The sequence below is a fragment of the Apteryx mantelli genome, chromosome 4 (genome assembly GCF_036417845.1).
Source record: "Apteryx mantelli isolate bAptMan1 chromosome 4, bAptMan1.hap1, whole genome shotgun sequence".
Lineage (NCBI taxonomy): Eukaryota > Metazoa > Chordata > Aves > Apterygiformes > Apterygidae > Apteryx > Apteryx mantelli.
The window spans coordinates 71,537,300-71,558,392 of NC_089981.1; the positions used below are offsets into that span (position 1 = coordinate 71,537,300).

General features: G+C 39.8%; 1 protein-coding gene across 7 annotated transcripts in view; it reads right to left on the reverse strand.

Annotated features, from left to right (window-relative positions):
• RPS6KA5 (ribosomal protein S6 kinase A5) overlaps nucleotides 1-21,093 on the reverse strand; it is a 92,245-nt gene that overhangs the window by 10,949 nt on the left and 60,203 nt on the right. For 3 of the 7 annotated variants that reach the window (XM_067296930.1, XM_067296926.1, XM_013940663.2), the window contains 10 exons: nucleotides 20,006-20,156; nucleotides 18,305-18,466; nucleotides 16,880-17,005; nucleotides 16,045-16,178; nucleotides 9,974-10,067; nucleotides 9,441-9,611; nucleotides 5,833-6,024; nucleotides 5,012-5,171; nucleotides 3,797-3,960; nucleotides 2,661-2,814 (listed from right to left, as the gene is read on the reverse strand). In XM_067296930.1, coding sequence (XP_067153031.1) covers nucleotides 2,661-2,814; nucleotides 3,797-3,960; nucleotides 5,012-5,171; nucleotides 5,833-6,024; nucleotides 9,441-9,611; nucleotides 9,974-10,067; nucleotides 16,045-16,178; nucleotides 16,880-17,005; nucleotides 18,305-18,466; nucleotides 20,006-20,156 — 1,508 coding nt within the window. Of the gene's footprint in view, nucleotides 1-1,148; nucleotides 2,815-3,796; nucleotides 3,961-5,011; nucleotides 5,172-5,832; nucleotides 6,025-6,604; nucleotides 6,690-9,440; nucleotides 9,612-9,973; nucleotides 10,068-16,044; nucleotides 16,179-16,879; nucleotides 17,006-18,304; nucleotides 18,467-20,005; nucleotides 20,157-21,093 lie in introns of those variants that run through there. The other 4 variants (XM_067296931.1, XM_067296927.1, XM_067296932.1 and 1 more) reach the window with 3 other exon arrangements.

Sequence of the window (21,093 nt, forward strand, 5' to 3'; positions counted from 1 at the left end):
AAAAAGGCATCAGTTTAAATTTCCCAAGAGGGAAACAACTGTATTATGTTTCTAACTTTAAAAATTTATTTGAGCTGGGTCACAATATTCCAAATTCATTTAGTACTCAAAACCTTCTTACACTTAAATGAAATCAGACCCCAAAACAGTTTTTTCGCTGTATCCACTTTGAAGAGAACAAATTCCAAGGCAAGAACTCCTCAAAGTGCAAGCTACTGACCTTTACAGACAACCTGCCCTCCCAATCCACTTGAACTGTCTGCATAACAAGTATTAATTGTGGATATTTTCTGTATTTACAGCAAGTTTATTGGGGACAGGGAAGGTAGTTCTTTACAAATGAGCCATGTTCACTATTGAGATTACTTCCAAAGAAAGCATTCAGAAAGCAAACCAGCATATATTACATTGACAATTATTTTTCAATATTTTAACACCGGCCACTTAAAACTGGTTGTGTTATTAGCACATATACTGATCTTTAAATATACTACTTCTACATAAACAGTGCAAATCTCAATATTCACATCAACCTGAAATTAATGCTGCAATTACTGTTGACATTCACATCAAGAAAGTAGTAAAGTTATTCACATGAGCAATTCCCAAACCTCAGAACGTCATTATTAATATTAAAGAAACATAGAACAAACATGTTCGGCTTCAAAGCCTTATTTTGATACACACAATCCCTGTAAACATGGATGTGTTGTATTTATCAATACTGATATCTGATGTAACTCTATAAATAAAGCCACTAATATAAACAATTCCTATAACCTTTTTTGCATAGGGTTTGGATTAAGTTTACTTTAAGATACAGTAAGCTATTAACAAAATATCCTGTTCAATTCATCTTCCATCACACAAATTTATGCATATGCCTAACTTTTCACAATGAGTCTCTCTGATTTCAGTGGAAAGACTCACATGCGTAAGTATTTGCAAAACTGGAGTCTTCTTTAGCACTTAAATTATCCCTAGTCATTGAGAATATGAGCAATAAAAGTGCTCTCCATAAACTTATAAAATATGCTGATCAATTTAATTTTTATCAGTTTATCGCTGATAATGTTTCTGTCACATTTATGATTCCAAACAGTTATGTACATACTATACTATCACAGTAGGAAATACGTCACTGTAGAACACCACAGTGAACAAGTTGTGAAGCACAGTGTTCAATATAATTTCCCTTTAGTATTCCCAGTGCATGAGTTGTTAATAACTACACTACACAAGGTGCCCAGCTCTAGTATTTGTTACATACAATGTAAAAGCAAGACAGAAAGAGCTTTACAACTTAAAGTAAGGAATGAAACACTGGATAATATACAGGGATTCACTCCTGCAAAGTACAGAGTTCTTCACAATGACCACAACCACCAACACGGTGGACTTCAGGTGATTCAACCCAGCAAAGCAGTGCTCAGCACCTTGTAGGAATAAAGATCTGTGTGCACTTTATTATAAAACATCTCATTTTGATGTTATAAAGTGCAAAACCGAAAAAATATATTCTAATACTTTACAGTAACTATTAAATCAACTGTCGTATTTGCACAATGCAAAATTCAAATAACTTGGTATACATTTCATATGGACCCTACAATAACAAATATTGAAACTGGAGTTTTTGCATTTTTAAAAAAAACTCAGTATTTTAAAATTGTGTAAATATAAAAAGAAAATATAAATTATAGTTAACTCTTGAAATAGATATTTTAACATGTGACCATTTTCCAAAGCACTCAACATGAAATTTCACTTTCTCTGTTATATCACTACATTTTAGAATCTGTAAAACATTTTAAAAGTCAATAACTTCACAAAGTAGAAATAAAAATATTGTATCACAGTACTAGTCGCCTCACCTTATTAGACATCTATTACCCTAGATGTTTAAAAAAATAAATAAAAAGAAATATCTAAGACTTATATTCCCAGTTGTTTAAAACAAGATATATGGAGTAACTTTTAAAAATAACAATACAAGAGGAGTTCCATAATGCTTCATTTTGTTCTTAGATTTCAAATAAATGGGATAGAACGTAATCACAAATTTAAAAGTTCTTAAAGAACTATATTGATTTGGTGCACTGTACCAATGATTTCTTATATGAAGGAAGAATCAAATTCTATGACATTCTTCTGACAGCCGGGCAAAAGCACAAAATCCAAGAAATTTATACCTTTTACAGAGCATTCCTTTCTTTGAACAGGGGGAAGAAACTGTGAGGAAGATTTTGACACCGAGAAACAATCTTCCGCTAAGCTGTACCATGAACAGCAAAGCTCCTTACTTTGAGCTTGACTGCACGCTAGTAATCTAGCCCTAAGAGAGTACAATGCTGGTTGTATAATAGTATTATACCATATCCAGTGATACCAAACAATGCTAAAAACAAATGTATTGAAATACAAAGCTAAAAAGTATGATTGAAATACATTTTTAAAGCAACAGACATATTCCTGTAGCCTGTAAGCCACAGGGAGGAAGGGTGGGAGAGGACTCTATAGCTACTACCAAGTTTATAAACACTTAAGTCTTCAAGACAGGATATTCTCTGCTTTTCAGTCAGAGAACTGGAAGATGGTTTCTGGGTTATTGCTGTCTGTAGGGTTTGTTGGCTGCAGTGTCTTTGTAGGTGTAGTTTTACCATGAGAATGAGAGGAAGAAGAATGTGAACTTTCACTGGAGCTGCTACGTGTCTCTGTGCTTGTACTTGTTTTTTTCATTTTCCTCCTCTTTGCAAGAGGTGCCTTGTCAACATTCTGGAGACAAAATCCTTCCCTTTTGTACTTGTTAAAGGCCTGTTTAAAAATAAAAGGTAGTTCTAAGTGGGTTTTGTTTTTTTGTTTTTTAAGAGAGTTTAAGACACTTTATGGCTCTAGGCTTATTTTGAATGTTCTATGGTAAGACATACTATGATTTCTTGACAGATTTCTGTTAGTTCTTATTGCAACTACAGCAATGATTTTACTGGTCTTTAGGTGTATTTAAGAGCCAGTTTGTCATTATCTGTATTTGAATAATACCTAACACTATTAATTGGCATCTTCCACTCTGTTTAATTTAGAAATATATTTATTAAGCCTTAAAATGTTCAAGATTACGTTTCCAGAAACTACACTTAGTTAAATTATAGTTTTTCTTTCAACTCAAATCATTTTGCATTATCGTGACCTCTGCAAGTAACTATTGCTTTCTTTTTCTCTTCTTGGTAGTAAACCCTTACAAGTATTTCAGCATAAACCTGTTTGATTTCAGTTTATACTTGGTAGAAGGTACTATGAGAATCAATATTACATTTGTATAATACAGTTACAACAAACTTTTTTAGTAAATATATGTTGGCAGACAACCACATCCACTGAAAAGGTATCCATGATGTTAAAAATATGAAATAGATATATTCCAGAAGTTTTACCTTGATTTTGTAACCACAAGAAGGACAAAGAAATTCAAAGTAATTTAAGTTAAACAGAAGTTTGTTTTTTTAAAACAAAACCTTAAAGACCTTTTAATATATTTCTCTAAAATAGCATATTTATAATAGCTATTTCATGAACAGCTCTCTCTGTCCTCAAAACCTCATTAGTATACATTTTCAAGAAATTCAGCTCATCATTCCTTTTCACTGTACTCTCATAAACGTTATGTGCATAGAAAAAATTGCAGCTACAAGCAATCACAGAACTCAAACACAACTTTTAATTAATAAAAACTCACAAAAATCTAGATTAAACACATTAATAAAATTTAGTGTATGACATAAGATTTCTTAGAACTTACGTGAAAAGTGGCTTTGACATATGTATGCACTGCAGCTCCTGAAGAGCCTAAGTTATCAGGAGTCATTAAAGGGTTGGAGGACAGCTGGCTGCCATCCTGGAGCCATTCATTGTATCTCAAGCCGGACATTTTAATTCTTTTGTTTGGATCCACTGTCAGAAGTCCTAGTAGAAATATATTACATACTCTTAATTTGCGAGCTATTACCTATCATCTTTTAATAGATTGAACAATAATCTCTAAGACAACCCTGTGCATTGTTTTGGTAACCAAGTCATCCCAATATTTACCCTAAATATACCAATATTTATCCCAGATAAGGCTCACACAGTGTTAAACTATCATTGCAGTAGATGCTCTTAAAAATCCTCTCCAGAAGACTCATTAAATGCAAGAAATTGCTATTTAACTGTTTGATAACTCATGTCTCTTCATATGAGCACAGAACTACAAAAGGATTTATACACTTAAAACATATCTAGGATGAAGTTCAAGAGAGTAATCCTCAGAATCACTGCCTGATCCACTAAAGTCTAAAGCCTGGAGATGCCTACATTTTTGCCAGAGAAAATCCTTACAAGCCTACTCCTACACATACTTAGACTCTACCTTGGTAGAATTAAGATTGGTCCAACTCATGCCTAAGCTTAATTAGGCGCTCAAAATGCCTAGGGAAAACACAGAGTATGGCAAATATGAATTAAACAGCGCAGAAATACAGTAGCCTTGGTACACTCATTCAAAAAACATAGCCCGAGGAAAAGATGGTAGTAATGCTTCTCTCCCCCTCCCCACAAAAGCTCAGTATTTAAAACTTGTACCTGTCATCAACCTGGTAAGTTTTCTTCTAATAGCAAAAATAACATAAAAGGAAAACTCTGCTTTAAAATACATTTTAAAACAGTGACTTTGCTCCAGTTTTGAAAAGCTCGTCAGTTTCTTCTGACCCCAAAAATGCAAATGCTAATCCTCTACCAACACCTCACTACAGCAGAAGACTCTCTGCTAGGTGCACAGGCAATTCTGAATGCCATTCTGGTGTGCCCAGCTTTGTCCACACCTTGCACTGGGGGCTTGGTACATAACTCGAGCTGTGGATACTACTCTGTCAGGGTAGGCACTCATGCTGACCACAGTATTTAGATATTGTATAGCTCTTGAAATTTCATCTTTGGAACTAAGAACATAAGCCACAAAGTATTTGTGAACAGATACCTTGAATTAACTCTTTGGCCTCTTGAGAAACATTTTTCCAAGCTTCTCCTTCAAAGGAAAATTCTCCCTTTTTTATTTTCTTCATAATTTCCAATGCACTGGTGCATGTTAAACTTTTGTCTTGAGACTGAAATGGTACCTGTCCTGATAGCATTGTATACTGTCAGGAGAACAAAAGTAATATTAGCCAGTATTGTATATTTATTGACAACCCTACTATAGTTTTATTGAATACTCAGTTACTGTTGTTTGTACAGCATCACCAGCAGTATAGAATAGAACTTTTACTAGCACAAACAACTTCAAGACTATAGATAGATAAATAGATAGATAGATATAGGTAACTTAAAATATGCAAGACTATCTAGAGTCCTTGTTAGAAAAAAAACATGTTTCAGGAAACTAGTATCAAAATACAAGGATATATTTATCTAATTTACATCTATTAAAATTAATTTTCTGTAAATCAGAATGCAGGCTGCAGGCTGATTCCTTCTTTGAACTGAAGATTATACAGATACCTATAAAATCTCCTAACAAGGAAATTTCTTTTCAAGAACCAGACTGTTTCAAATATTTTTTCCATTCCTAGAAATGTTTAATTTAATCCATTGCTTAGGAAAAAACCTCCATCCTGGAAAACATCTGTCTTTGGAGACACCAAAGCTTTGTGCACTGGCATCTTTACCTCACTCAGGATCAACACCTAGCCAATTGAAGTTTAAAATTGTGTCAAGTCCTTTCCATTTTAACAAAAAGTAAATATATAGAGTAAGATAATAATAAATAATAATAAATAATAATAATAATAAATCACTCACCAAAATGACCCCCAAACTCCAAAGGTCACAGGATTCATCATAACCATTGTGATTCAAGAGTTCTGGGGCAGCATAATGAAGAGTAAAACACGGAGTCTTAAGGGGTTGATTATCAGGTGGTTTTAAACGAGCAAAGCCAAAATCAATTATTTTTATTTCTGAATTATCAGTTTCATCTGTAAACAATAAATTCTGAAAAGCAAACACAAAAATCAATACCAGCATTGGTTAGAAAGTTGATTAGAATACTTAATAGTTATGATTTTTTCCTGCATTTGTTAGTACAGAAAACTTTGTTTTCTAGAGAGTAAAGGGGAAATGGGAAATACAGGCGGGGGGGGGGGGGGGGCACAAAAAGCAGAACTAACAGTACTCCACGATGTAAAAAAACTAATACAGATATACAACAAGTACATTACACAAGTCAGGACAAGTCTGTCTGTGATTATTAATGAAAACCAATATTCAGTACAGAACAGTGGGGAAAATAACATGGGAAGCATTGACAAAAAAAGACAACATAATTCACCATTAAAGTATTGAATATAAAAGTCTGGGATGGAGAACTGCCTTGCTCCTCTGATAAAAGTTAGTTTTCTTAGCTTTCACTTCCTTATAGGCATATTAGGAATGACAGCACTCTTGAGCGTGGAATTCTTGTTGCATGTCATGCCTTGCGACTGAATGGCCTTTGGTCCTCAAGTGGTAACACACTGAAGCCACATTGCCATGAGAGCACAATAATCCAAAACACTAGTTTGCAAGCTCTTGATAGGCAGTTTTCCTCTTCTAAAAGGTTCAAATGTTTAGTCTCTTCAGGTATCATTTACAGTCAGTTCTGTTTATTTCTTTATCGTCTGATGGGAAACCAACAGATACAGGACATGATAGCATAAGTATTCCATGTTCTCAAGCAGACCAAAATATTTCTTTTCTTGCCCATATTGTGAAGACTAACAGCAGTCCTGGCAGGACTTCTCCTTCAGGTGCCAGAAGTGCCAGAGAGTCCCCTGTACAGATGTTCATGCTATGCCGGGCTGTACCAGACCTTGCCTGGGAGGCCAGCACCGAGCCCCAAGCCCTGCCTGAGAGATGCTGCGTAACAAGAAGTACTTGCCAGACAACGGGCACGAAGAACATTTCTCCCTGCCGCATGCAAGAGGTCTTTCACCAGCAAACACCCATCTGCTCTTTGTTAACAACAGGCCACTACTTGAAGAAGACGTCCACTTAACTAGGTAACTGTTCACCTCACAGTCTGGCAGCCAAGAGCAGCGTATACAATTGCAGCAATTGTCAGTGTTAGACCACGTTCTGGACAAAACCTTCCCTGACAGGCGCTTCCCTGACAGCCATGAACACCTCCCCCATTAGACAACATCCCCAAAACATAACACAGAATTACTTTTAAAGTAGATGTGCACATTCTAGGAATACAAAAACCCACAAACAGAATGCTCAGAAAGATTTGTAATGGCAGAATTGCAGTTTATTTCATTTACATGGCATCATTCTTGGAAGTAACAATCACGTGCCTTAGCAGTCTTTCATTTCTCTGAAGCTGCAGGCTGGCCAATGCACAAGTTTCCTGTTCATTTTCACCCCACTTCCTCCTCTCGTCTCTCCTGCAGAAATGTCTGCCTGGATTTTGGCCAAACTGATGGCTTTCCCAGTTCAAATATATATGCATCTCCACATATATTTTAAAGAAATATATAAAAACAATGTTAGCTCTGACTTGGTATATTTTTTGTAATGTATTTACAGCCCAAATCACAGATAAACATCTGTATGGTCACTTCACAGACACGGTCATATACAGTATGTGAATTCCGAATTTCAGTGAATTCATTCATTTTTTTCTATCCAATATTTTTCCTCTATTTTGCAGAGCAATATATTTGGTCTCATTACTATTGCTTAAACAGAAGAGCTTTCCAGGCCATGTTATTAAAAATAACAACAAAATCTCACTATCACTAACATGTAACTATCCATATTCTTTAAAAGAGACTTATTAGCATCACATCAGATGAAAAAGCTGAACATCAAACAACTCAGACTGGAACTGCTAGAAGAGCAACAAGATCTCCTACATGTCTTTTTACAGCAAGGTACACTAACCACATCTATATTGGGAGGCCTGCATATCCCATCCTAGGTCCGTGAGTGAACCTAAAATAGTAACTTTCAAAACCACAAGCAGGAAGGAGACAGGATGGTTCAGTCCAGCTTTATGAAGGCAATGCATTCTGCAAATTGCTTGCTAACCCTTCATTACTTGGACTTTCGGAACTTCTGTTCCTGAACAGGCTGTAGAATTAAAGACTGCCTAACTAACCATTCAGCTGAAGTGCTGAATTACTAAATTGTGCTGAATTTTACTAAATCTGGCCTTTATATTCAAGATGGTATATTCAAGATGATATAAAAAGTAAAAGGAGAGAAAAGGGAAAGAGAAAGGATTTCTACTTTTTGTCCTTTTAACAATGACCTGCTTCAAAAGCTGTTTTGTTCCCTTGATGGTGTGAGCAAAGAAACTTTCTGTAAGAGTCGTCTTTTCAACTGACACACTACAATTTCACAATAATCCCTCTTTTATTGCATTGCTTTTGTAGTACGCAGACTTCAGTACAAAGATGCTTTCAAAAAGCTTAGGTTTTGGATTGATTTTCAGAAACACTTCAATACCAGCATCTGGCAAAACATTTTACCTATTGAATTTGAATTGCTACTGAAGAGGTAGGTTTGTAACATAACAGAAGTTATGTTACAAAAGGGTGAAACATCAGTAGGAACAGTAGAGCATTTTAAACTCCAGATTGATACGGTGTAGCAGTCTGCTGAGGTATGACTGTAATCATCAATAAAACAGTGCCCTTACTGGATGAACTAACATGAATTTACACTATTCCCAAGCTAAAGAAAACTGACACCTATCCAAACCCATGGTTGACAAACACCAAAAAGAGTCAATATTGGCTCTAGGAAGCAGATCAAAGACAGTGGTCAACCATAATACACTAAAGTGAATTCTTTGGAGAGCAAGATGTTGCTGCACAATAAAAATGCCATCAAGGCTCAGAATAAGTAATTAGTGAAAAATATATATTAAATAACATAATATTTTCTCTTGAGGAAATATTGAACTCACTGAAATCAAATCACACATCTTTATTAACAGTGTGCATTAGTTTGTGGTTCATTTTGTGTTTAACTGGGAGGTAAGACATTACAAGGGTGTTGCAACTACCTCCAAAAGAACCCCTACCAAGGAAATTAAGATTAAATAAAAGATGGAAATGTACAGGTGAAATATCCAAGCAAACCAGCTCTGCGTGTGAGCTGTTTCATATAGTAAGTATATACTTACTGCTGGCAAAAATTGTCCCTAATCAGACAAAGAAGTGTTTTTAAACAAGTCAGTGTAAATTGTTTACATGATTCAAAGTGTTTCATGACAGTTACTTTTACCTATAAACAGAAAACTATAACAGAATTTGCTAAGAAAAAATGGTGTTGCTTTGTAAAATATAGAAATACAGAAATTAAATATTACAGATGCTTAAGAACTTAATGCAGTAACATATATAAGCAAGTCACCATACCTCAGGTTTCAGATCTCTGTGGACTACTCCTACATCATGCATATGGCTCACAGCTGAAACAAGTCTGCGCATAATATGACTGGCTTCTGTCTCACTGAAGTGTTTCTTCTTCTGAATACGTTCAAGCAATTCTCCTCCCTTCAGCAATTCCATCACTAGAAATGTGTGAAGCTAAAACAAAAAAAATACAGAACATTAGACATTTACATTATGGCCCAACATTCATTGGAGAGCTAGGTGTGGTAGGTTCTCAGAGCTCAAATAAATAAAATTGTTGCTTGTAGCATGTCAGAAGTCTAATAAGAAGCGCCAAATTGCATCTCAGATGACATTGTTGCTATTGATCTCATTGAGATTGAAGAATGTTGGTGTTTTCTCTATGTCAGCCCATATTTATTTATTTACAAAAATGCAATACTGCCATGTAAGTAGTCAAGTTTGTAGGGAGACAAATTATGTTTATGTAGGCTAACAAATAAAGCTGGAAAAAGCTAGACTTTGGATGTGTACTGATTATAGTTTCTTTAAAATACCTGATCGTGATAAACTTCATGCAACTTCACTACATTGGGGTGTCCTTCACAGAGTTTCAGAGCCGTTATTTCTCTCTGGGTGTTGGCTTCCATTCTGGAAAAATTGAGCAGTCATTTTATACCAATTTTACTGAGCAAATTGCACTTTAAAAGTGTTACATCTATTTTCTTAAATAGCTTGCAATCCAGATTTTTGGAATATTACAGCTGATGGAACACTATTGAAAGCTCATTCATGTTCAAAGTAAGCTTAGCACAGCTCTCCAAGTAACCCAACAAGCTAAGACATGAAGAAAAAAAGGGGGGAAAGGAAAGGAAGGCCGGGGGGGGGGGAAAGAAAGGAAAGGAAAGGAAGCCGGGGAGGGGAGGGGAGAGGAAGCTGGGGGGGGGGAAGGAGGGGAGGGGAGAGGAAGCTGGGGGGGGGGAAGGAGGGGAGGGGAGAGGAAGCTGGGGGGGGGGAAGGAGGGGAGGGGAGAGGAAGCTGGGGGGGGGGAAGGAGGGGAGGGGAGAGGAAGCTGGGGGGGGAAGGAGGGGAGGGGAGAGGAAGCTGGGGGGGGAAGGAGGGGAGAGGAAGCTGGGGGGGGAAGGAGGGGAGGGGAGAGGAAGCTGGGGGGGAAGGAGGGGAGGGGAGAGGAAGCTGGGGGGGAAGGAGGGGAGGGGAGAGGAAGCTGGGGGGGAAGGAGGGGAGGGGAGGGGAAGCTGGGGGGGAAGGAGGGGAGGGGAGGGGAAGCTGGGGGGGAAGGAGGGGAGGGGAGGGGAAGCTGGGGGGGAAGGAGGGGAGGGGAGGGGAAGCTGGGGGGGAAGGAGGGGAGGGGAGAGGAAGCTGGGGGGGGAAGGAGGGGAGGGGAGAGGAAGCTGGGGGGGGAAGGAGGGGAGGGGAAGCTGGGGGGGGGAAGGAGGGGAGAGGAAGCTGGGGGGAAGGAGGGGAGAGGAAGCTGGGGGGAAGGAGGGGAGAGGAAGCTGGGGGGAAGGAGGGGAGAGGAAGCTGGGGGGAAGGAGGGGAGAGGAAGCTGGGGGGAAGGAGGGGAGAGGAAGCTGGGGGGAAGGAGGGGAGGGGAAGCTGGGGGGGGGAAGGAGGGGAGAGGAAGCTGGGGGGAAGGAGGGGAGAGGAAGCTGGGGGGAAGGAGGGGAGGGGAGAGGAAGCTGGGGGGAAGGAGGGGAGAGGAAGCCGGGGGGGGAAGGAGGGGAGAGGAAGCCGGGGGGGGAAGGAGGGGAGAGGAAGCCGGGGGGGGAAGGAGGGGAGAGGAAGCCGGGGGGGGAAGGAGGGGAGGGGAAGCCGGGGGGGAAGGAGGGGAGGGGAAGCCGGGGGGGAAGGAGGGGAGGGGAAGCCGGGGGGGAAGGAGGGGAGGGGAAGCCGGGGGGGAAGGAGGGGAGGGGAAGCCGGGGGGGAAGGAGGGGAGAGGAAGCCGGGGGGGAAGGAGGGGAGAGGAAGCCGGGGGGGAAGGAGGGGAGAGGAAGCCGGGGGGGAAGGAGGGGAGAGGAAGCCGGGGGGGAAGGAGGGGAGAGGAAGCCGGGGGGGAAGGAGGGGAGAGGAAGCCGGGGGGGAAGGAGGGGAGAGGAAGCCGGGGGGGAAGGAGGGGAGAGGAAGCCGGGGGGGAAGGAGGGGAGAGGAAGCCGGGGGGGAAGGAGGGGAGAGGAAGCCGGGGGGGAAGGAGGGGAGAGGAAGCCGGGGGGGAAGGAGGGGAGAGGAAGCCGGGGGGGAAGGAGGGGAGAGGAAGCCGGGGGGGAAGGAGGGGAGAGGAAGCCGGGGGGGAAGGAGGGGAGAGGAAGCCGGGGGGGAAGGAGGGGAGAGGAAGCCGGGGGGGAAGGAGGGGAGAGGAAGCCGGGGGGGAAGGAGGGGAGAGGAAGCCGGGGGGGAAGGAGGGGAGAGGAAGCCGGGGGGGAAGGAGGGGAGAGGAAGCCGGGGGGGAAGGAGGGGAGAGGAAGCCGGGGGGGGGGGGAAGGAAAGGAAAGGAAGCCGGGGGGGGGGGGAAGGAAAGGAAAGGAAGCCGGGGGGGGGGGAAGGAAAGGAAAGGAAGCCGGGGGGGGGGGAAGGAAAGGAAAGGAAGCCGGGGGGGGGGGAAGGAAAGGAAAGGAAGCCGGGGGGGGAAGGGAAGGAAAGGAAAGGAAGCCGGGGGGGAAGGGAAGGAAAGGAAAGGAAGCCGGGGGGGGGGGAAGGAAAGGAAAGGAAGCCGGGGGGGGGGGAAGGAAAGGAAAGGAAGCCGGGGGGGGGGGAAGGAAAGGAAAGGAAGCCGGGGGGGGGGGGGAAGGAAAGGAAAGGAAGCCGGGGGGGGGGGGGAAGGAAAGGAAAGGAAGCCGGGGGGGAAGGGAAGGAAAGGAAAGGAAGCCGGGGGGGAAGGGAAGGAAAGGAAAGGAAGCCGGGGGGGAAGGGAAGGAAAGGAAAGGAAGCCGGGGGGGGAAGGGAAGGAAAGGAAAGGAAGCCGGGGGGGGGGGAAGGGAAGGAAAGGAAGCCGGGGGGGGGGGGGAAGGGAAGGAAAGGAAGCCGGGGGGGGGGGGAAAGGGAAGGAAAGGAAGCCGGGGGGGGGGGAAGGAAAGGAAAGGAAGCCGGGGGGGGGGGAAGGAAAGGAAAGGAAGCCGGGGGGGGGGGAAGGAAAGGAAAGGAAGCCGGGGGGGGGGGAAGGAAAGGAAAGGAAGCCGGGGGGGGGGAAGGAAAGGAAAGGAAGCCGGGGGGGGGGAAGGGAAGGAAAGGAAGCCGGGGGGGGGGGAAGGGAAGGAAAGGAAGCCGGGGGGGGGGGGAAGGAAAGGAAAGGAAGCCGGGGGGGGGGGGGAAGGAAAGGAAAGGAAGCCGGGGGGGGGGGGGAAGGAAAGGAAAGGAAGCCGGGGGGGGGGGGGAAGGAAAGGAAAGGAAGCCGGGGGGGAAGGGAAGGAAAGGAAAGGAAAGGAAGCCGGGGGGGAAGGGAAGGAAAGGAAAGGAAAGGAAGCCGGGGGGGAAGGGAAGGAAAGGAAAGGAAGCCGGGGGGGGGGGAAGGGAAGGAAAGGAAGCCGGGGGGGGGGGAAGGGAAGGAAAGGAAGCCGGGGGGGGGGGGGAAAGGGAAGGAAAGGAAGCCGGGGGGGGGGGGGAAGGGAAGGAAAGGAAGCCGGGGGGGAAGGGAAGGAAAGGAAAGGAAGCCAGGGGGGAAGGGAAGGAAAGGAAGCCGGGGGGGAAAAGAGCCCAAACCAGACAACATTTTTGATGCAACTGGAACTTGCTACAGCAAGAGCTGAAATGGTATCATCTAAAACAAACCTTTCCCTTGGTCCAGGGCAATTTGACTTCACCTCTGTTCCTACAAATATCCAGGTTAGTTCAGGTTTATCTCAAAGACTCAAATTTTTGGCTCTCCCCTTTCCCTTCTTACATGAGGTAAATACTTTCAAAGCTGTATGGAAACTATAAGCTCCTATTAGAAAAAGAATAATGTTATCCATAAAGGAACTGTGCTATGCACAGGAACCCCTAGACAGGCCTTTGTAAAAATTTGAAATGGAACAGATAAGAAGAGATTAGCTCCAGAGGGGAAAGTCATCTGCCAATTCTATTTCAAGTACTGAAATATCGATAGCCAGGAAAATGAACATGGGGGCAGAGCAAAATATTTAATTTTCCTCTAAAACATGTCTTGATTTATTTGGGGCCAAAAATGCCTGAAAATTTTTGCCAAAACTCTCCTACCGAGTAAGAAAGGCTAAGCCTGTACTGACTTACAGAATGGACTGGTAGATAACACAGGCAGAATCTCTCTCACCACACGTGTTCTTTTGTGGTGGCATCAAAATTTTTTTTTCCTAACAGGACCAGAACTGCAGTGAGAATTTGTGCAGAAGGATTCCGTTTTTCTGCAGGCTTCCAATAACCAATAGGTGAACTAAGCTGTTCTGCTTGCACCTTGGTTGCTGTTGTTTAAACTAAAAGTTATTCTAGACCCTTAAATTGTCTCAGACAGTCATCTTCTCCTAGGAACCACTATCAGGAGAAGGTGGACCCAGGAAACAGACCAAAAAGGCTCAGTATCATGAATAAAAGTCTTAGATATCTGTGCCTGGACTTTTCTAAATATTTCCCTACTACAAATACTGTTATCACCTCAGATTTGTAGACAGACAATATTATGAAAAACAACTGGGAAGCTTTAAGATACTAACTCCAGCAAGTTTACAAGACTCCACTGTTTCATTGGGCTTCAGACAAACAGATAAACTTCAAATTGTTGGATGGAGACAGGTCCAGCCACAACGAGAAAGCAATACTAGAGAGCAGCTCTTGATCTGAGCTTTCATCTGAAGTACCATGAAAATGTTTACCTAGGTACAGGATTCACTTTTTTGGCACCTTTGCTATGGGTAGGAATGAAAGACTGACAGCCCTTGAAGGAAAAGAAATTACTAGAAGTTTAGTATACTTTTCCTGTTAGCAAGACATAATAAAGACTTAATAGGGTGGTCCTCAGAGCAGTATTATTTACAGTTGAACAGTTTTTGATTCAAGGCTGCTTTATGTCTACACCATTCAGTGTGTAAGTTCACAGCTACCTCAAAATACTATGAAAACATTCCCCAAGTCTGCTCACAGCCTGCAATCCCAGAAAATCTTTGTATATAGACCACTTCTTACCTTCCTTTAGCCTGTTCCACCAAGATGAAGGAGAAAGAGCAAAAGAACCTGTGAGTAATATCATTGAGGGACAGAGTTCCTGAAAGTTTATTTCTACGGGGAAAGTCAGTACTAGTTTGCTCACTGTTATCCAGAAACATTAAATCCATTAGCTTAAGATAAGACAGCAGTACTGACCTGCAGCTCTGCATGCACCACTGGGGGAAAAAAAAAAAAAAGCTTTCTGAATGTAGACACAAGACAGAATTCCGGATTAAATCACCTGAATGTAGGTGTCTGCGTGTCCAAGCTCCCGCTATAATCAGTGAAGCTTACAGGGCGAACTCTAGTTCAGCCTAAAACATGCATCTAGAATGGGACTCAGTTGCCTAGACACAGATGCTTAATGTCATTTGGGAAAGCCTGGAAGACACCAGCCATGAAGGCATCTACATAAAGCTAGTGGTCACAAGATTGATGGGAACTGGAGGACAGGTAGGACACCAACAGCAGCTAAAATCACACTAGATAGATGCCTGTGTTTAAGTAACTGAATCCCACCTCTAGTACCTGGTCCAACCCTCTGTAGACTCCACTAAGAGTTCTGACTCAGCCTCCATTAACTGCAAAAAGAACTTAGAAAACTGGCTCACACACAGACACCTATATTTAGGTGTCTTATTCCTGAACTTATGCAATCTAGGAAGAGTGTGATAAAAGACTGAAGTCTGGTGGATAGTTACTTCAACAGTCTGGAAAAACAGAGGTACAGCCAAATGTCTTGGAGGAAGAGATCACTGTCAACAATCATTTCGATAATAGAATATTTACACTTTCCTGTCATTATTCTACAGCATGCTAGGGACATATTTACTGATGAATATCGAGCAAAAGGAAGCTAAAAACCTTTCTTCAATCCAGACCTCAAAGAGTCCCTTAGCTTTTATTTTTCTCTGGGCAGAAGCTGCCAGAGAAAAAGAGGAAGGAAAAGAGGAATTCTGGAAGAAGACCTGATGGTTCCCCACATACAAAGCAAGTCAGCTGCCTCCATTGTGGTGCTCCCTTCAGAACATCCAGAAAAAAAAAAAAAGAGATAAAATTTATAATTCCATGGTCTAATTCCATTCTAGGCTCACAAAAAATTACTTAGGCCTGAGGCAACCCACACTATGGATCATTCTTAAATGTTAGGAGCAGAGGTCAGGAGCAAAATTAGGGGAAGTTAGGGGTAGACTACAATGGGAACGAAAAAAGCACTTTTGAGGTTTCTTCTTTTCTCCTTCCTAATGAGGATAACATTTGTTTAAAGGAAACTTTAATTTCAAAAGACTCTCAGAATCTTTTAGAAGTAATAAGGTTGCTGTATGTTCCTGTAGATTTTTCAAATAGGAAATTATTTTAAAATTATTTTTCCACTTCCAAAATGTAGCGAACATTATTCTAATCCATGGGTGACAGTAAGCAAAGAAAATATTTTTATTGTCTTATAGAATATTTATACCTTTTGCTAATTATTTTTACTGCATACTCTTGGCTAGTTTTCTTGTGTAAGCACTTTCGACAAATGGAAAAACTTCCTTCTCCCAATGGTTTCTCTTTCAGATCCAGTTCATAATGATGATAAAATGGAGAGTCCTGTTAGGAAACTGTCTGTATTTAGTTCTGCAGAATACTTTTAGTATACACAGTCAAAGACAAAGAGTAAAATTTTGTGAGAATTTTTCATCTGCATTTAAAATTGTAAAAGACCTTGCTTGGATAAAATATAAATTTTAATTTGTATTTAATAAAATGCATAAACTTTATTCTAACAAAGAGTAAATCTTACGTTACATTAAACAAGAATAGTCACTATATAAAGTATTACTATTACAATAGCTTAAGGTACAAAATATTCAGACAAACAGGAGCAAGAATGGTTGTACATACATTTATCCACAAAACTACGTTTTCATTGGAAGACATCACAATAGTGTGTGATCTTATAAGGCTTCACACAACTATACATATTTTGAACTCTGACATGATTAAAGTATCTTCAAAATACATGCTATGGTTGGATGAATAAGTACTATCAGGAGTCAAACTACTATTATTATTATACTTCATCTCCTGGAAAACTAGACAATTATTTCATTTTTTAATCTAAACCTCAACCACTCCTTAATAGTACCACATGTATATTATATACTTGGAACATCTAAGGAGCCACTAAAGAATAGATAAATACAACATGATTGTTTTGTAATCTGTAGCCTAGCCTGCAATTACTGCTTTGAAAATTTTATGCACTTCCAATTTAACCAGATTAATTTAGCTCTTGATATCATTATTACCTTCATCATAGCACTTCTGGCAATAGTTGCAATTCCAGGCCGCTCATCCCCCATATGAAACTGAACAGGATCTACTGTAGCTGCATTGCGTTTAAACAAAATAGAAGGTGCAACGAAAGAATATCCCTACAGAATTAAGACATCAGAGAAGGGCAGAGCTTGAAATTGTTGTACACAAAGAATAATGTTGCATACAAAACATAGAAAGTTTTAGAACAATTTTTAAAGAAATCAGTATACTCATAACATAATTCAGAAACTATAATTGGCTAATTGATTGGGAGATATCACTGTGCTCAGTGTTAAGACACAGCCTCATCTCCAGTGAACAGAAGTCTTGTTGAAAATTGTTATATGATTGTCTGCACTTATAAATAAAATAACAATAATAATACAAAAAAATCTGAGAAATAATGCTAAAAATCTGCCTCGGTTTCCATTCTTTTGCAGTAATGGCAAAGATTCATACTTCAAACTCGCTAGCTTCCCCAAACGCCTGTATGAAACAGTATGAAATTGAAAGGTATGAAAGAGTTTAACATTATGATATAAGCATCAAACCATTTTAACTGGCAAAACAAAATAAGTTTCGTGTTAGTGATTTGCCCCATTCAGGCATCATAATGCAAATAGCTGTCCTGACCACTGCAGGATGAGTTCGATCATGTATGATATGTGTAAAGACTTGCTGTATAGATGGTAGAAATCTAGCAATTTCCAAAATATGATGCTATATTCCTGCATATTGAGCATTAAGTGGCTCAGAGACAGCTAGTAACAAACAACTAGAGACAGAGAGGGGGAGGAGAGAAGATACTCTAAACTTCTGTTTGCCTCTGCAGCTTTGGTTCCAAATTCAAGGCTTCATGAGATGTCTGCCCATTCAAGATCCAACCTGTGCAGTCCAAATAGGGATCCTTCTTTAACAGAGCGTGAGAAGGTAAGGATAGCCTGTTACTGATCTGCATATAATAGTCTAGTAATTAGAGCACTCATACAGGAAGTTGAAGATCTACTTTCAATTCTGTGGTTAGTTTCTGCTATTCCAAAAGGAATACCTTAACAAGAGGATCACACGGACGTAGGTAAACTGCATTCCTATTGTTGAAGCTGGGTTACAAAGGAGTCAGGATGACAAGACTCATGAGGTAGGAAGAATCAATAAAGGACATAATCGACTCTAGTCCAGTGGATAGGACATTCAGCTGGTGACGGAGAGAGATGGAGTTTTATGCTTGTGCTGGGATTTCTTCCACCTTTCTAACCTTGCAACTACTGAACAAACAGCCCTTGGACCTAGGATTGGAAACTACATAGTTAACTCCCAATAACTTAAATGGCAGGGGAAAAAAAAAAGTATCTAGCTGTACACATGGAATTGTTCTATGCACTTTTTTTTTTTATTAGTGTGAATTCTTAAAATACCTGAAATATTCTTTCTGAAGTCTGAGGGGTGGCTGCAGGAGAATATGTTGGATCCATTTCTGTAAACTCTTCTGCAAAGTTACTGACATCCAACTCATCTCTGATTACTGGTTTAAATGGAGCTGATACTTTTTTGGCAGCTAAATCATCCCAATTTATATTCTAAACAAAAAAAACAAAAATAAGTTTAAATCAAATGAAAATTTAACAGAAGATATATTGAAAAGAGAGACTTGTCCAGAATAAAACAGTTTTAACCCTATTTGCTATATCCTGTAAGCAGAAGCAAAAGCATTCAGATTATTTACTGCTAATTTCCTTAGGTAAAGCCAATAAGTATTGCACTTGTGTGTAGCCATAAACTAGTTTTAAAAATAGTACTAATAATTAAAAGAAAAAAAAAAAATCAAGCTTTCATGTGCAGGTAGAATATCAAGAGCCAGACCCAGTGATATAATGCTCAAAGAGAATGAGTTTTCAAAAATTAACCATACTATTTGCTATTACTCCTCCATAACACACGTACAACTACAACTCCTTATTATTCTCATGGGTGAGAGTCTTTCTTTCTCCAAATATAAGTACTTTTTGAATTTGAATACAGCAGTTTATAGATTTCCTAAGAGATACAAAGAATAAAAAATAATGTTAACTTATTAACAAGAAGATGATTATTTTAATATAATGGTGGTAGTTAGAGTATGCTTCACTATAATTTGATAAGAAAGCTCAAGCAAACGTTTTTACAACTCATAGTATGACAACTCTGGATTCGCATATCAGTGCTAAGCTAGAAGTAGGGACTATAGATATGTAGTTGTAAGAAAATAGTTGTTATTTTAAATGAATGGAACTGAAATTAAGTCAAGATTAGGCAATGCTGTACGAGGACAAAATATATTTTCCAAAACAAGCAGTGAATAAAGGAAATAAACTCTACAGATATTTGTCAGACCCTGTATAAGATGAGGGAAACGCAAAAGGAACAAAATCAAATTGGAAAGTTAAAAATCCAAGATACTGCCTATGCTGAATGTTAAGATAATTACACTGAAAATATTTCTTTTACAGTTCTAATTTATGTTATCAATTTTAACTAGTCCAACACTTACACTAATTAAAAATATATTTAATTTTATAAGCAGTACTAGAAATTTACACTTAACTTTTTTTTTTGCTTTTTTATTTTTAAAAGCACAGAAACGATTTCAACAGCAATAGAAGTAACCATCTAGCTGAACAAATACATTCTTGGGGCATCATTTGAATCCAAATGTTAATACACTCAGATCTGAACAGAATTAAAATCTATTAATTCAGAGTAAGATCTAATTAGATAAAGGAAAATACAGAAGAGAAGCTTATCATTAACATGAAAAATAAAATAATTCTCTCAATATTCAAATTTTATTAATAAAAATATTAGTGCAAAAAAAGTTTTAAATACACAACATAAGAGTTTTCTATTAAATCTCCTGCTTTAAATAGTGTGGCTTTCAGCTGCTTAAAATAACTGTTAGAAACAAAGGCAAAAGGAAATGAAAAGCTACCATGCCCTTGCTGTGGCATGCACATAAAGTATATACATAAGCACATAGATATTCTTAATAACTTCAATGCAATTATTCATGCAATTACCACACCTTCTAAGCTAAAGGGACTAAAGTAGAAAAAGTGGAATCTGGGATTTTTATTTTTTACCTGGAAAAAGGGATGTTGTTTGATTTCATCAGCATCAGTTGGACCACAACCTAGTCTCTTCTTGGGATCTTTCATCAAAAGACGCTGAATTATATCTTTAGATAGTGTGCTCATTTCTTGCGGATAAGGCGGCTCACTTTTTAGTATTCTCCTATGAAAACAGACAAAATAAGATTGATTCAGTAACTACTTAACATGTTAAGTGTTAATAAAAAGACTTGCTATAGTAACGGTACTGTTTAACATTCCATTTAAACTTCCATGGTACTCAAAGACAGGAGGATGGCAAATGTGAAACCAACTTTTTTTTTTTTTTTTTTTTAAAGCAAATACAGGAAGATTTGGGGAACTACCAACATGGAAGCACAACATCTGCAGAGCCAAATTAGGAGCTATAATAAAGTGTCAAATTAGCGGATAGATGGATAAATATCACCTATCAGAAAAAAAGTCAACATGACTTTTGTAAAGGGAAGTTCCTCCATACAAACTCCTTAGCAGTTCTTAGAAGGGGTTAACAAGGATGTGGGTAAGAGTGATTTGACTGATGATAGCTACGTGGTTTTATAAGAGGCTTTCAGCAAAGTAACTCAGATGTTTAAGGAAACTAAGTTGTCATGGGATAAGAAGAACAGTTCTGGCATACATAATAATAGGTTAAAAGACAGAAAACAGAGGATTGGAGTAAATAGTCAGTTCTTGCAACAGAAGAACGTCACCAGTAGAGGGTTATTCAGTGGGGTTATGTTGGGACTTGTACTGTTGAATAGACTCATAGTTGACCTGATGAGCAATGAGCTCAGCAAAAATTGTAACTTAAGTTGCTGAAGGACAAAGACAGACAATGAAGTATTGCAGAAGGTTCTTATAAAGCCAGACAATAAAAATAACAGGTAATTTCCAGTTTAAACAAGTGTAACTTAATATGCATGAGAGAAAAACAATCCTAGCTTCACTGTGCAACAATTGATTCTGAGCTTACTATTACTATTCATAAGAGATCTTGCAGTTACAATGAATAGTTCCATGAAAACATCAACTTAATGCTTCACATCAGTCAAAAACACAATTCCACTCTTACAAATTAC